Genomic DNA, 15909 nt, shown 5'->3' on the forward strand with positions numbered 1-15909 from the left:
AACGACTTTCCCATAAACTTACATTGAAAATACATAGATTACTTTTTACATCAGAACTATTTAGCATTTTTGTATTTTATTTGTAAATTATTTAAAGTAATTAAGTTTGTAATTTTTGGCCAATAGACCTTCTGAAAGCTTTTTTTAACAGAGGTTTGATATTTGAAAATGGTTTTGCGCTAACATTTTTATAGCATTTATTTAAAATGTAACATTTGGCTCACAAAGGAAATTGGATGTTACATAATCGAAATACAAAGAGAGTTGGAGATTTTTGATCCTTTATAACCCATCAGCGTTGACATGAGTGAATTAGTAAGAGTTTTGCGGTCCGAACAGCCAAATATTACCTAATGTTGTCAATAAACGAAAAACTAACATTTAGAACATTTCACAGAAATTCAACAAGTTTTTTCAGTAAAGAGTAAACATGAAAGACACAAAATGACTGTGTTCATCCCACTCAATATATTGGAACTGAAACCCTAGAGAACAAGTGCCACCTGCAGTCCATATAACTACATGACATGCATAATGCTGTGCATACGTGTCCTGTTTTCACCTGTGTGTGAGAGTGTATCTGCCAGCGTTGCTGAGAGTACTCTGGTCTGGTGCTCTCCAGGAGACCGATGTTTTGGGCTGTCCACAGATCTTACAGCGGAGAATCACGCTGTCGCCCCTGTCACACACCACCTCACTCAGAGGGACCACAAACTCTGGGGGGACTGCTGCCAGCAATACACAAAACCTACAGTCATTCAGCTGTTTCTCATTATGATGTATGAGCATGTTTCGTTCATTGAAGAGAGACTTCCAAGAATGAAAGAACAATAATTTGACTTACCATCATAGATGTAGTTGGGATTCAAAAGCTGTTAAAAAAGTAACAGTGTAATGTTTCATATGTAAAACATGAAATGAACTCATTACATAATGGATTACTTTTAGGGCAGCACCTTTACAGAAACCTTATTGGCCGTTGCATCTCTAGACTTGCGATAGCCATTCTCCGGTCTGCTCTCCTTCCTGCCATCTTTATCTCTCTTTTCTGACTTGCGTCTGATGCGGAGAGCTGTGTGCCATGATGAAGACTTCCTGTATGTACAGTGGAAGAAAAATAGACAAAATCTATCAATCTATCCTTAATACAAATTTATCTGTGGATATTATTTTCAAGAAAAAAATGTTGGTCTTTATAATCTTTCACTGCCTGTGAAACTACATTTTTTTCAGCTGATGTCACCAAGCCCTCTTATTTTTTAACAAATTTTCACAATTCAATTAATTTCCGATGGATAAAATCAGGTCTCACTCAGACTTTCTTTTTTCTTGTTGAATATCTTATTTCACTCTGAAATACATCACATTAAAGAAGTCAAATGTGTTGTCAACACCATTTCACTTTAAAGGCAATTTTCTCTTAAGAGGTTTTGTGTAAACATAATTGAGCTACTAAATTGACAGATAAATTCTATATGGAAGCCAATGCGTAAAAGCAGTGACATTAAAGTTACAAGCCAGTAAAAGGTTACAAAACAGTCTAAGCCAATCACAATGCTCTAAAAGTAGTTTCCCCAATTAGTATTAGCCAATCTTACTGATCAGTCTATCAGTCTATCAATAACAATCAATAACCAGTCCTCACTTGAGGGTTCCATCGGGGTAGTCAGAAATGATGGTGGAGGTGTGACCCAGAACATAGCCGGGGATCCAGCCCTCGGCCGCTGGGCCTTGTTCTGTGGCGGGGCGGAAAACCAAAAACATGTTCTGTTGATTGGAGGCCAATATCTGCACAACCTCTCCTTGATATACACTGATCTCATCCTCCTTTAAAGCCACGTAGTCCTGGGTCACCAACATGGTGGAAACACTGCTGCTGCTTTCACTCTGAGAAGAAAAATACACACAGAACATCAGAATTATACATACATTTGACATTGTTAATATTAAGCTCTACACTTAAGCTATATAGAGTATGTCTAACCACTTAGAAATAAGAACACTGGTGTGTTGAAGACATTTAGTGAGCTGAACTTGTTAGAGAGCAAGATTCAAGCAATTAAGAAAAGACAGTTTACATGGCAAAAATACTCCAGTTAAAGTATCTTTTAAGTCAAGTCATGTTGCTTGGCAGCCATCTTATTAAGTCCCCTGGGTAGCTATATTCTATGTAGCCCACAGTCAAATAAGTACAGTCTCTATTTACTTAAATGGGGAAAGACCAAAGTCTCCAAAACGGTTTGTCAAGCTTACATTCACGATAATATATTTAAAATTAGATATAAAATCAGGCATGATAGTGGTATCACAATCTTGGCTTCTTTAACTAAAATTACTCTTAAAACACCTTTCAGGCTGGTCCACTTAATGTGCCTGTGCATTTTTGGGTAAATAAACTAATTTTCTACAAGTGGTCTGTCTCCTCTTCCTTATACGGTCTATGCTTCAGTTTATAAGATCATCTACAGAACTACACTGATAGCTCTGTTGGTAAGCAGAAGTAATCTAACACCCTTGAAAGCCTGCTTCAATCTTTGTAAAAGTCGTCTAAAAAATGCAATGCCAAAATCTGTTAAAAAAGCATGGTTAAAAACAAGTGTTAATAATTGTTAGTTTGCTGTTGTACGTGCTCCCAATGCTTGTTTGCCATAAGAGAAAGACAATCCTGCAAGTTCAGAGTAGGAGAGACAGAGTCAGCAGAAATGCTCAACCGCTGGATAGGGGGGATAACTCTCGAGGAGTTATCCTTATTACAGTGTATGTTGTTAGTTGCTTAGCACATTTAAACCAGGCTGGTTAATATCCACAACAGCCTGTGAGAATCCTCTTCTAGTTCCAGGACGATGCACGCACACACACCCCAGCAGGTTAGTATGAAGCCAGTGGAGCAGTTGAAGCAGGACTAGCCCTCACTGAAGCCTTTAGCTAGAGTTTGGCTCTTACCCCATTGCTGTGAGTGGAGTGCAGAGACTGCTCACTGGTGGATGAGCAGGTGCTGATACGGTCCAGTTCCTTACTGTGGGTGGAGTGCCTGCGGATCTGACTCTGGCTGCAACTCGACGTGTCACTCTGTTCTGCGTAAGAACCATGCCTGCCAGTGGGCGAGACTGGCATCGAGGCCCAAAACTGGGAGCCCTTCTGGGCTGGGATGCCTGGTGCGAAGGGTGTGAATGTCTGAGGGCACAAGGGGGAGAGAATGGAGGAGGGGACCCCAAGACGGGGCTTCGTTAGGGTGAGAGACAGGGGAGCAACTGTGGCTCTTTGGATGGGCATCCCTGACTGGGCCTCCTCGCGCAGCTCCTTCATGGGGTTCTCCAGGACTCGCATTCTGGGGACCTCACTGTTTAGGCCCAGGTCAAGAAGAGGGCACGTACCTGAGGTGCGGTCGTCTGGGGCGGGGGCATGGTGGTGCTGCACAGGCTGGGGGAGACGAGAGGAAGGCTGAGGGATTCTGGAACCTCGGGACCGGGAGCCACAGCCAGGACCCATGACTGAGCTGCTGCTTCCCCCTGGGAGTCCACTACTGCTGGGTCCCCCAAGACCGCTCGACCCAACATGGTTCCGCTGGTATTCAATAGGTGAAGTCAGTGCTAAGAAGAAACATTATTGAAGACATTTGTATAGATAAGCAGTAGAGTTGTAAAGTCAAAGAGCAAAGCAATAAACATTTCCAATTGGGGTGGGTGATATACCAGTTAACTTGATTTACCGGTAGAAATGTGTAAGCCGGTAGAAATTTTTGAGTATCATTTCCACCGTGGTAATGTGAAATGCCTTCAATGAACTAACCCTCAACTTAGCTCCAAATTACACTGTCAGGGGACAGTCCTCCTGGAGAAACTTTGAATTCAGTGCATTGCTCAATAGCATAATGGTCATAACAGTGGTTTTCAGGCCATTTTGTAACAACTAGACTACCTCACCACTTGTAATTCATTTATAATTCACCCACTCAGGTCAAATTTACCTCAGTGTATCATAAAATGCAACACCTATCAACTGAAGGTGTAGTTATTTTGGAGATAAATTTTACCAATACCATTGAGGAAGTTTCTCTGGTTCTCCAGGATGCTGCTGATCTGCTGCATCCAGGCCTGGCAAACTGCCCGGTTGGAGGAGTGGAGGACATAGTGCTCTGTACTGCCAGCCGATGACCTCGACGTCAAAACAAACTTACAAGGGTCATTGTCAGGACTCTCCTCCAGACCCAACCAACTGACCTGCAGGGCAGAGAAATAGTTTTTCAGTCAAGAGAATAAAACAAATGTGTTCAGCTTTGCTGTGTCTAGGGCACATGGTTTAAGCAAGATGTACACACTTTTATGCTGTTCTTAAACAGATAGCCTGGCATGGAGAAGCCCTTCTTCTTATCCAGAGGTTCACTGAAGATAACTATCTGCTCAAAGAGGAAGACACGCCTCTCTTTCATGCGGGAAAGAAGACCACCGTCCTGGTCAGAGACCATGAAGGTGTCCTGGAGAAGCAGTCGGCCCTGGGCTACGATTTTTCCCTGTAAATGGACATTACAGAATAAAAAGTGTTCAGACCTCAGAACAGTGCTTTAACACAAATGTAAACCAAACCAAAATATACAAGAAAAACAAAAAGTACCAATAAAATTAAAATCACCAGAACAACAAGATTTGAAAAGGAAAGAATGCACTTTGATTAACTTCTTCTCACCTAGTCTGAAATATCGTACAGAAATGATCCAATGATTTTCATTTATTTATTTTTGCAACTTTTGGATTCCCATTTACATGCTCATAACTGTAGTAAAGAAGTAAAGAAAAAGGCTTCTTACATCAAATCCTTGGAGGCGTCCAATGTTCATCATGTCATTGCAGCGTTTAGGAACAACACACATCACCTCTACTGCTTTCTGTGAGAGAACACAAGAGAAAAGAGATCAAAAGAGCCCATCCCAAAGTCTATATGATATTCTGGTTCCTAGATATGGTTTAAATGGAAATGGTTTATTGGATTTTTTAACCTGTTCTATCATCGACCAGGCAAAAATCCTAAGTCTGATCGCTTAGGAAAATAATAGCACACCTCTCCTCAACAAGCAGCACTACTTGAGGTATAATTCATGTCTAAAATACACCATGTTTAATACTTATTGTTTGGGGTTCATTCAAATCAGAATGTTGCCTCAATAGCCATTCACTTTCATTGACCCCTTTTGTGTACAAGAACAAATAAAGTCAAATGTGTTTGGAAACACAATAGGGGGAGTAATTGACAACAGAATTTTCATTTTAAGGAGAATCATCACTTTAACTACTGTAACAACCTTACCTCTAATTCTATGGTGTCCAAACCAGCTTTTTTGGAGAACTTGAGGAAATCCTAAAATGAACCAACCAGAACAATGGTTAGAAAAAATTCAAACAAAGAATCAAGATAATGATCACTTCTCTCTAAAGCACCATTCTTTACGCAAGCATGAGAATGTGTGGGTCAGTAGTACTGGAAGTGCATGTCATTTCCCCTGCCTGACCTTCAGCAGAAGCTGGTACTTCATGATCCTCTGCACTGGCTTGATGAGCAGGTCTGTGATCTGTAGCCTGTGACCCAACCTCTGCTTTAGATCCTGATGCAGATAAAGACCACAAACGAAGAGTGTGTGGTCATGTTATGCTTTCTCATTTTCCATGAATCATGTTTAAATGTCAGGCAGGACGTGGGCAGCAACTTGGGCCTTACCTCAAAGTATGTATCGATGTACTCGGAAACAATGTGCTCTGATTTGGGCTTGTTTTGGCAGTAGACAATGTACATGTGCAATCTTCGTTCCTGTAAACATAATACAATCATTTCAGACAGAACGCAATTATTGTACTAAATTCGATTTTTGAAACATTCCAGCTGGAGTTTGATTGGTCAATGCAGCTTTCCAGTAGTGCTGAAATACACAACATATTACCAGCTGAACTATGCTGTAAAACTAGATACCATCTAGTCTCACTGTACAGCACCCACAGAGGCAAACTACTCCCATCAGTTTACATGTCTGGGACTTTACTGTATATTATTGCAGTATGATGGCATTTAATACATTTGCTTAGTTAAATAATGTTTTGATGATATTTGCGTTCTTAATATTATTATCATTTGGGGCCTGGGTAGCTCAGCGAGTATTGCCGCTGACTACCATCCCTGAAGTTTCGAGTTCGAATCCAGGGTGTACTGAGTGACTCCTGCCTGGTCTCCTAAGCAACCAAATTGGCACGTTTTTTAGGGAGGGTAGAGTCACATGGTGTAACCTCCTCATGGTTGCGATTAGTGGTTCTCGCTCTCAATGGGTTGTGTGGAAGTTGTGTGTGGAACATGGAGAGTAGCATGAGCCTCCACATGCTGTGAGTCTCCACGGTGTAATGCACAGCAAGCCACATGATAAGATGTGCGGATGGACTATCTCAGAAGCAGAGTCAACTGAGACTTGTCCTCTGCCACCCGGATTGAGGTGAGTCACCGTGCCACCATGAGGACCTAGTAGTGGAAATGGGAATGCCATATTGGGTAGAAAAGGGGTTAAAATTATCATCATGTATGGTAGTAAAAGTTTTAGAAAAGGAATACAATTCTCTATGTCATGCCATAATTTTGTGCCTCAAAATGGCTTTTAGCTTTGACTACATTCACATAATGTGACATAACTTAATTAATGACATGATTTAGGGAGAAACTATCGGTTTCTTGACCAATGGAAGACAGGGGTGTGTTTGGGAAACTTTATTTTTAAGATTTTTCTTTTGTAAACCACACATTTATCCATTTCATACTTGTCTGATAAACAGGGTTGCAAGTCTATCAGGATCCTCCAAGCACTTCTCAACTTCACCCAGAAAGAAGCTAAAAAATAAAGAGAGGTGACATTACATGACAGGAATGGACAGTAGTTGGACAGTGTTGGACTGCAGACATAACATAAAAATTTAACCAACATGTATATATATTTTTAATAAATATTCAGATTTTTCTACTTAATCGTTATGGAATCTTATTGGTTCTTTATACTGGGTCTAATGCAGTGGCGGCTGCTGGTCTTTCAAAGAGGGGAAGCTCATTTTCGGCCTACATTATAAACTTATTTACCCTATTTTTTGCACTAAATCAATCTTAGGTGTTGATCTGCCCTGCTGTTTAATTCTAATTTTTTCCTCGTAAGGAAGACTTTGAAATGGCTTCGCCAAAATCAGGTCGACAATATTAGCACCGTCTGCCATCGTGCGCAGTTTCACCCGTACGACGCTAGCCTAGCCTACTGTATGAATGAATGAATGAACAAACGAACGAACGAACGCTCTAAAACAAAATATATTAAACTTGGTAAAACTGAAACAAGGAATGTGGTGTATAATTGTGTGAAATGTATTATGCAAATTGACTAGCAATTTCGACAAACAAATATACAGAAATAGGTTGCAGCAGTTTGTCTTTCGACTACACTTGAGAAATCACGATGGGACTGAGCGTGAAATAGCTTCAGTGACTTCTTATAGTAGAGATTAGCTGTCAATCAAAAGGAGATGCAGTCTTTCGACAGATCCTCCAATCATCACGCTGAAGCCCGAGTCGGGCCAGCCCACTCCTCATTCACCCCCAGAGACGCTGAGCGTCCGTGGGCGAGACATAATCGCAGCATTTATCCAATGACCGTCTATTTTCGAGCACTGAAAAAAACTGTTCAGAGCAGCCCCATTGAAGTCAATGGACGCTCGGCTTCAACAGGGAAATGCACTGGCGCTTACGGGAATGTATGAGAAGTAAATCGAGTCAGCCGACCTGCTATATGTAATGTAGCTGATTCTGAACGAACTCGTCTTCGAGATGAACGTGTTCTAACGCATTTTTAGTCAATAAATTGTTTACACAATAGTACATATTTGACCATAATTTTTTTGACATTATAGGGGAAGCTGAGCTTCCCTTGCAGTCTTAAAGAAATCCCCACTGGTCTAATGATAAATGGCAAAATCGAATTTAACAATCTCTGTTTGGAAATTCTTTTTTATTTCAGTTCACCAACAATACTATTTTCATAATTGTTTTTATTATTAAAATATTCACAGTACATTTTATTTGTGTAGTCTAATGAATATTTAGCTATTAGTGTTTTAAAAAATGTCACACTACAACCAAAAGAGAGGGGAAGCTCGCACACAATGTGTAGCAAAAGTCTTATTTTTTTTCTTTTATTGAGAGGCCAAAAAGTGCTCAGTGCAAAGACAAAACGTTTTCGATTTACATCGTCATAAGTGTCCCCTCCGTGTTTTAAAAAATAGAAATTAAACAGAAATAAAAACAATAAAAAAATAATTTCTGCATATTGGTTATTGGAAACTAAAACATTCAAATAATCAGTATTGTCAATAAATAAAACTAAATTGGTTGATCTCTGTTCAGCATGGTAATTGAGAAGAAATGGGAGCTCTGCATCTTATCATTACTTACTCTTTATGCCAGTCATAGATCTGGTGAATGTTTCCAAAGACAATTTTGTCTTTGCCCTTCATATCGTCGGGTACCCCCTCCTCCTTCATCCTGCTCATGTAGCCCTGCGGGTGCCGCAACACATGGACACTGTTACCATGGAGGCAGTGACACATACAAAACATGTGATCTCACTGAGACACCATTCAGAGGAAATAGCAAACACAAACTGCTCTCATTTCCTGTGCAACACTGAGGCATGACACAAAACTGTGCCAACACAGCTGACACGGGCCATTCAGAGACACTCTTACCAGTCAAACACATCATGTAATCAATTCAAAACACAACAGTATATAACAAATACCGCAACACATCACAACACTTGACTTCCAGTATTCAAAATCCCATTCATTCTCTCCATAAAGAAACAATGATGTATACAACTTTTAGGTAACACCAGCAATGAGCTCCAAGATTGTTAAGCGATGATATGTTTTGTAGGAGCAACTTAATGTATTTTCAACATCATTAAATAAAAATAGAAACATTCCATTGAAGAACTACACAACCCATAATTCTCAGGGGGTGGGGGGGTGGTGCTGTGGCTAAGGTGGTAGAGCGGGTCGGCTGCCAATCGCAGGGTTGGTGGTTCAATTCCCGGCCCACATGACTCCAGATGCCGAAGTGTCCTTGGGCAAGACACTGAACCCCAAGTTTCTCCCAATGGCTGGCAAGTGCCTTGCATTGCAGCTCTGCCGCCATTGGTGTATGAGTGTGGATGTGTGTGTGTGAATGGGTGATTGGGACACAGTCTAAAGCGCTTTGGTAACCTCTAAGGATAAAGAAAGCGCTATATAAGTGCAGACCATTTACCATCCACACAAAGCATTGTGGATGGCATAATCAAGATGGTCTCCCTACCTTCACAAACTAACAATTAACATATTGCAAAATAAACATATTTATTGCTTTTTTTTGTTAAAATCATATATTATAGATATAATTAATCACACATATACTTATATTAAAAATCAAGATGTAATTTGCTGTGCTGCATGGGATATTATGGCAGGGGTTCTCTCTAACTGCCACAGTGAATAAAGGTTCCTACATTAGATAGTGATGGAACAACACAATCAAATGCCAAGCAGCCAACAGATAAAGCTGCTCAGACAACTGCCAGACACACCTCTTATGGGCTAGGAAGGAAAGCCCCAAATCCACTTTAACGTTGGACGGAACTTCTCATTGGTCCATGGGTTTCTTAGAGCCAAAATTCTTTGGCACACCTTGACTCCCATCCTAAGCTAAGATGGCCATAAACAATCCTTAGGACCTCCAGATGCAGCATGCTAATCAAACCGCCCATAAGGCAGCATTGGCTGAAACAAGAAGAGGCCACAAATTCATCAATACATATGCTTGGAATTCTCAAAACGGACATCAACTGCAACACATTTGTTGTTAATTGCAGTTGTTTGATTAATACAATTCACAGTAGGTGACCTGTTAACATTTACATGAATGTATGGCTAATAGTTCAACCTTTCAGCATAATATATGGACTCTTTGCATTCAGCACAATGCCAAGAGAATTTTGTAAATGGTTTGGAAATTGAACAATGCTAGGTAAAACCTCAAACTGTCCTAACTTTGAACTTTAGACTATGCAAATAAATCCACAAAGAGAAGGAAGGGTGGGCCACACTGTGTGTGCCACCACTGATTTCAACAGCCAATTAGAACACTGGAACTGAAAGGCACCAAACTGCTATCTCCTCCTCATGAGAAAGGGATAAAAGTATCCTTCTAAAAAGCACACCTCTTTCTGGCCTCAAGCCTGGAAGAGGTAGGAGACAATAACAGTAACACTCCAATGTCCTGGGTCTTCAGTCCAGAGAGGAAGGAGACAATAATAATGATCCTGTTCTGAGTCTACTCTCCAGTGAGACAATAACAGACACAACCAGCAACAAGGTTAAGATCTCATGAGTAAAGCTAGTGTTTCAGATAAAAGGAACTTCTGCACCAACATCAGGGCTTCATCTGCGTGTTCCTGATAGTAAGGACCCTCTCGGTGCTTCTGGAGATCAGCATTCCTCAGTGCTTCAAGGCTGTTGAAGCGGAATCCAGCTCCTTTCCTACTGCAATGCACCCCAGCACAACAAGTGGAAGATGTCGCCATAAGTGAGCTCATTACTCGATCAAGCGGAATGTAAGTATCACTATCCAAACTTTTTCCCAGAGACCTTGGCATTAGTGTATATTACCAATTTATGATGACCAGTTTACCAGTTCTTTAGATTGCATAGCCTGTTTATCCAATGTCTAGCAAATAATCTTTGAGTTATTTGTTAAATTAGTATTAATTAGTCTTCAACATATTAGTTAACAGAGAAAGAGCAGTTCATCTTTCCATAAGATAATAGCCATATTCTACCATAGCAACATCCGACTCAGGGAGAAGTAGAGGAGACATTGTGCTATTCATAGAGGCGAAGAGGTCCTCTTCTGCCCTGTAAAATCTCAACCAGATTTGTTCCAAGTGGAGGGAGCCCTAGCACTTAAAATGGTCTCGATAACCTCAGGAGAAAGCCCTGTGTACCTCAGTTGGTATAATTCAGGGGCCAAGTGTGAAAGGTTCCACAATTCGGGCCGGGGATGAAATATTGTCCCCTGTGCCTGAGAAAGAAGGCCCTTCCTGTTCGGAATCGCCCAAGGCGGCGCCGTCGAGGAGAGATATTAACCCCAAGAACCATACCCTGTTTGGCCAGCATGGCGCTATCAGTAAGAGGCAAGACCCTTGCTAGTGAACTCTGGCCAAGACTCCCAGGAGCAGAGAAACTGGGGAAAAACGCATACAGACGCATTCAGGGCCATGTATGCGCCATCGCGTCCAGACCCAGGGGGGCTGGTTGACTCAGGGAGAAGTAGAGGAGACATTACGCTGTTCATAGAGGCGAAGAGGTCCTCTTCTGCCCTGTAAAATCTCACCCAGATTTGTTCCACTACCTAGGGGTGGAGTTTCCACTCCCCAGTCGGTATTTTCTGTCTGGACAGTAAATCTGCTCCCACATACGGGCATCCAGGGATATAAACTGCCCTTAATGTGGAGCTCCTTGATGGTTTATGTAAGAGTCTACCGCTGTATTTCCCACCCGCACCAAGACATGGCAGCCTCTGAAGGAAGTTTTTCAGGGCCAGAAATACAGCCATCAACTCGAGACACTGTGACAACCGAGCCGATGACCCTCCCATTCCCCTTGAGCTGGACGACCACTTAAGACCGCTACCCAGCCCGTCAGGGAGGTGTCTGTCGTTAGCAACCTGTGACGACGAGACGCACCTAGAGTGGGACTCAAGGTAAGAAACCGGGGTCTGAACCACATAGAAAGGGAACGAAGCCTGCGGCGCGTAACCCTTATTTGCCTTAGGGGACCGGCCCTTGGATGAAACCCCCTGGCCTTTAGCCACAGCTGGAATGGTCTCATGTGCAGAAGGCCCGAAGGGATCACCATGGACGCAGATGCCATGAGACCTAGTATTCGTTGATACTGATGAGCAGTGCAACCTTGACCTAGCCTGACCTTGTTCAGGGTGTTCTGAATGGAAATGATTCGTGCGGGAGACAATTGTGCCTGCATCGTGATCGAATTCCATATAACCCCCAGATAAGTGATTCCCCGGGTGGGAGAGAGAACGCTCTCTGACGTTAAGTCTCAGACCCGGAGAAACCAGATGAGCTAAGACGATATCCCTGTGCTGAACTGCCAGTTCTTGGAACTGCGCTAGGATCAGCCAGTCATCTATGTAATTCAGAATGCGGATGCCCCGGAGTCACAAAGGAGCCAGTGCTGCATCCCTGCATTTCATGAATGTGCGGGTTAATAGGGCTAGGCCGAATGGAAGAACCCGATACTGGAAGGCTTCGCCCCAAAAAGCGAACCTCAGGAACTTCCTGTGCTGTGGCGGAATTTCTATAAGAAGATATGCATCCATGAGATCGATGGTGACCAGCCAAACGTGATGTTGGGCTTGTGACACGATCGTCTTGATAGTTAGCAACTTGGACTTGAACACCCTGACTGGGCAGTTCAAGCTTTGAAGATCTAAGGTCGGTCACAACCCCCCCACCCTTTTTGGGAACCAGGAAGTATTTGCTGTAATAACCTGACTCTTTCTCTGGAAGGGGAACATGTTCTATGGCCCCTTAGACTGAGAGATTTTGCAGTTCTTTTCACAGTAGAAATGCCTGCTCCGCGGGACCACGCTATTGAAACAAGGAGGGAGGCGAGCGAATTGAATTCTGTAGCCCTTCTCTACTGTTCTTAGGACCCACATAAAAATATCTGGCAGAAGTTTCCACGCTGCCAGGTACTCTGAGAAGGGTATTAATTTAAAACTTCCTGTTGAGGGGGTGTTGAGTGTTCTGCGTCCTGGATTAAGGCCGAAGCAACGGTACACCCAACTCTTTGTTGGAAGCCTCTATCACCCGAAGCACCAAAGGCGACAGGAGTGAAGAGGTTTCGTGAGGGTATCGGGATGGCCGAAGTGGATGGTACACGCGCCCCGTCCCGAGGGGAACTACCCCCACAAGGCTGGGTACAAGACCGTCAGGGCTTCTTTCTTTTACGCTTCTTTCTTCCCCACGATAACAGAGTGGGCGCTGACTCCCAGAAGTAAGCGAGTCAAGCGCAAAGCATTTCGCCCGAAAGCTGATCGTAATGCTCGCACCCGCCCCGCTTCAATGCGAGAGCAGTATGCTCTTCCCCCAAACAAACAAAGCAAAACTGATGCGTGTCCCTCTCGGCAATAGAGCGTTAACAAGGGACCACGCATCTGCTCTGATTCTCAGTCATTCTCTCTCTATTTATATATATATATATATATATATATATATAAAGCAGAGAAAGGAGAAAAGGTTCACTGCGCACTGCCTAACCAAATTCAAACTCCTAGCAGGGGAAAGAAAGCTTGTGACAGGCTTGTGAGACACACACACACAGAATTTTTTATCTGATGACACGCTGGTGACGTGTCTATTTATAGCCTGGCCACAGGTGCATCCAATGATCTCACCAGCCGAGTCTATAAATTCCGGTCAATATTCATTGACGTGTTACACACATATTCACAGCTGGTCACAATGTAGGATTGTTCCCAAAGCGCTTTTCTCAGCGCAGCATCCTAGTGAAGCTTTTTGTAAAGGGAACAATGTTCCCTTTAATCTAAGTAATTAAACTTAGATTAAACTCAGAGCTGGTTAGATTGCTTTATTACTTTTTATTGAAGGATAGACTTGAAATCCCTATAGAGAAAATGAATGGTATAAGTCCGTTATAAATATGTGCGTATGCTGTCGTACTATATAGATTAGTGAACAAATATTGTTTGAATTAATGCGTTCAGTCACATGTGGTCACCATAGTGATCTCACCACAGTATTTGTTAGGAGTAATGTATAAAAAAAGAAGATACACCCACCTCTACGACTGCACCAAGGTCTCTCACATAGTCTCTCTCTGTCTCCACCATCTCCAGTAGAACATAACTGAAAACAACAGAAAGAAACGCATGATGTTCAAATTCAATTGAATCATTCATATTGAGTCTCTATTCCAAAGGCAGAGCTGCATGTGCAATTTGCAGAGAAGGCAATCCCTGACAAGCTCAGTGAAAATATTTATCCATAATGGCAGTTGATTCAAGGCAAATGTAAATTATTCTGTCAATTCTTTATAAATCCATCTCATCAATAATGAAAATAGATAAAAATGCATCCCATTTAAAAATATGCACAGTGTATTTCTATGCTTATTTGAATATCACATTGTTAGCTTATCGACATGCTAATGTCAAACTTTATTTTGTCTCCTAGGTCCAGTTGCAAGAAACCCATTAAGATTAGAAAACGTTAGGTTACATATGTAACCCCAGTTCTCTGGGCCATGGCCTTGGGCGTGACCAATCATGGAAGCAAACAATAACAATACGTCTGTCCAATGACACACAAGTCACAGCAGTGATCAGGAAGCCCTTCTCTCCTGATATAAGCTACTGTCACCTTTGAGAAGAGCTCTTATGCACTGTCATATAATTCAGAGTTTCCAACTTGTATTACGAGAGATGTGAATGGAATTTACTAGTAGGGAACTCGTAATTAGAGTAATTCCAAAATGGCGTGAGCAGGCCATTTACAATTGCATAAAATAGATACATACAGAGTAGTATGTGAAAGTATACACTACCGGTCAAAAGTTTTGAAACACTTGACTGAAATGTTTCGCATTATTTTAAAAATATTTTGATCTGAAGGGGTATGCTTAAATACTTGAGTACTTCTAAGCCCTTTTCAACAAAATCAGCAGATTTTCCATGTATTCCAGTACTTACATTTTTAAAAGATAAATTCAAGAATTTTAGGCACTTAAAGGGATAGTTCACCCAAAAAAGATAATTCTCTCATCATTTACTCACCCTCATGCCATCCCAGATGTGTATAATGTTCTTTCTTCTGCAAAATACAAATTACGATTTTTTTAAGAGTATCTTAGCTCTGGCGGTCCATACAATTCAAGTGAATAGTAACCAGACCTTTGAAGCTCCAAAAAGCACATAAAGACAGAAAAAAAGTAATCCATAAGACTCCAGTGGTTAAATCAGTCTTTAGAAGTGATATGATAGGTGTGGGCAAGAAACTGATCAATATTTAAGCCCTTTTTTGACAATAAATCTCTTTTGACTAGAATCTTTCACATTCTGAAAGTGAAAATGGAGATTTATAGTAAAAAAAAGGATTGAAATATTGATCTTTTTCTCAACCAAAGTGTTTGCATCGCTTCAGAAGACATAGATTTAACCACTGGAGTCATATGGATTACTTTTATGTGACCTTAATGAGGTTTTTGGAGCTTGAAAGGTCTGGTCACCATTCACTTGCATTGTATGGACCGCCAGAGCTGAAACATTCCTCTAAAACTCTTCATTTGTGATCGGCAGAAGAAAGTTATATACATCTGGGATGGTATGAAGGTGAGTAAATGATGAGACATTTTCAATTTTTGGGTGAACTATTCCTTTAAGGACCATGTGCAAACCCTGTTAATCAGAAAGACCATGTTGGACCATGCAGAAACCGACATAACCAACATTTAACAACATGAAATTTCGGAAAAGACCAGCTTAGACCAGCATGAAATTCCACGCTGGTACAAGTTGGTCTTTTCAGCAGGAAATACATAAATATTTGAGGCAATGTAAGAGAGGGACGCACTGTCGTCTCTTAATGAAGCCAGTCTTGCGTTCGTCCATCTCATTGATGGGAGAGGAAGAAGACAGGAGGGAGTTATTTGAGGGGTTGCAGGAGGGGCTACTGTTGTCTCCTTGCTCTACAGGGAGCGAACTGGGCCTGTCCTCCAATTTCTGAGAGACAGGAAGACAAAGAAGAGGACCATATAAAATACCGAA

At 41.7% G+C, this 15909-nt stretch overlaps 1 protein-coding gene across 1 annotated transcript in view; it reads right to left on the reverse strand.

The window, feature by feature from the left end:
- Positions 1–15909, reverse strand: part of triob (trio Rho guanine nucleotide exchange factor b) — a 168925-nt gene that overhangs the window by 7670 nt on the left and 145346 nt on the right. Inside the window, exons 38-52 of the mRNA XM_052143761.1 lie at positions 15716–15864; positions 13927–13993; positions 8461–8564; positions 6789–6858; positions 5710–5799; positions 5504–5596; positions 5302–5352; positions 4805–4882; positions 4319–4510; positions 4040–4220; positions 2944–3590; positions 1646–1887; positions 957–1095; positions 845–872; positions 563–725 (exon numbers count right to left, since the gene is read on the reverse strand). Coding sequence (XP_051999721.1) covers positions 563–725; positions 845–872; positions 957–1095; positions 1646–1887; positions 2944–3590; positions 4040–4220; positions 4319–4510; positions 4805–4882; positions 5302–5352; positions 5504–5596; positions 5710–5799; positions 6789–6858; positions 8461–8564; positions 13927–13993; positions 15716–15864 — 2294 coding nt within the window. The remainder of the gene's footprint in view (positions 1–562; positions 726–844; positions 873–956; positions 1096–1645; positions 1888–2943; positions 3591–4039; positions 4221–4318; positions 4511–4804; positions 4883–5301; positions 5353–5503; positions 5597–5709; positions 5800–6788; positions 6859–8460; positions 8565–13926; positions 13994–15715; positions 15865–15909) is intronic.

This window comes from Xyrauchen texanus, chromosome 15 (genome assembly GCF_025860055.1).
Source record: "Xyrauchen texanus isolate HMW12.3.18 chromosome 15, RBS_HiC_50CHRs, whole genome shotgun sequence".
Lineage (NCBI taxonomy): Eukaryota > Metazoa > Chordata > Actinopteri > Cypriniformes > Catostomidae > Xyrauchen > Xyrauchen texanus.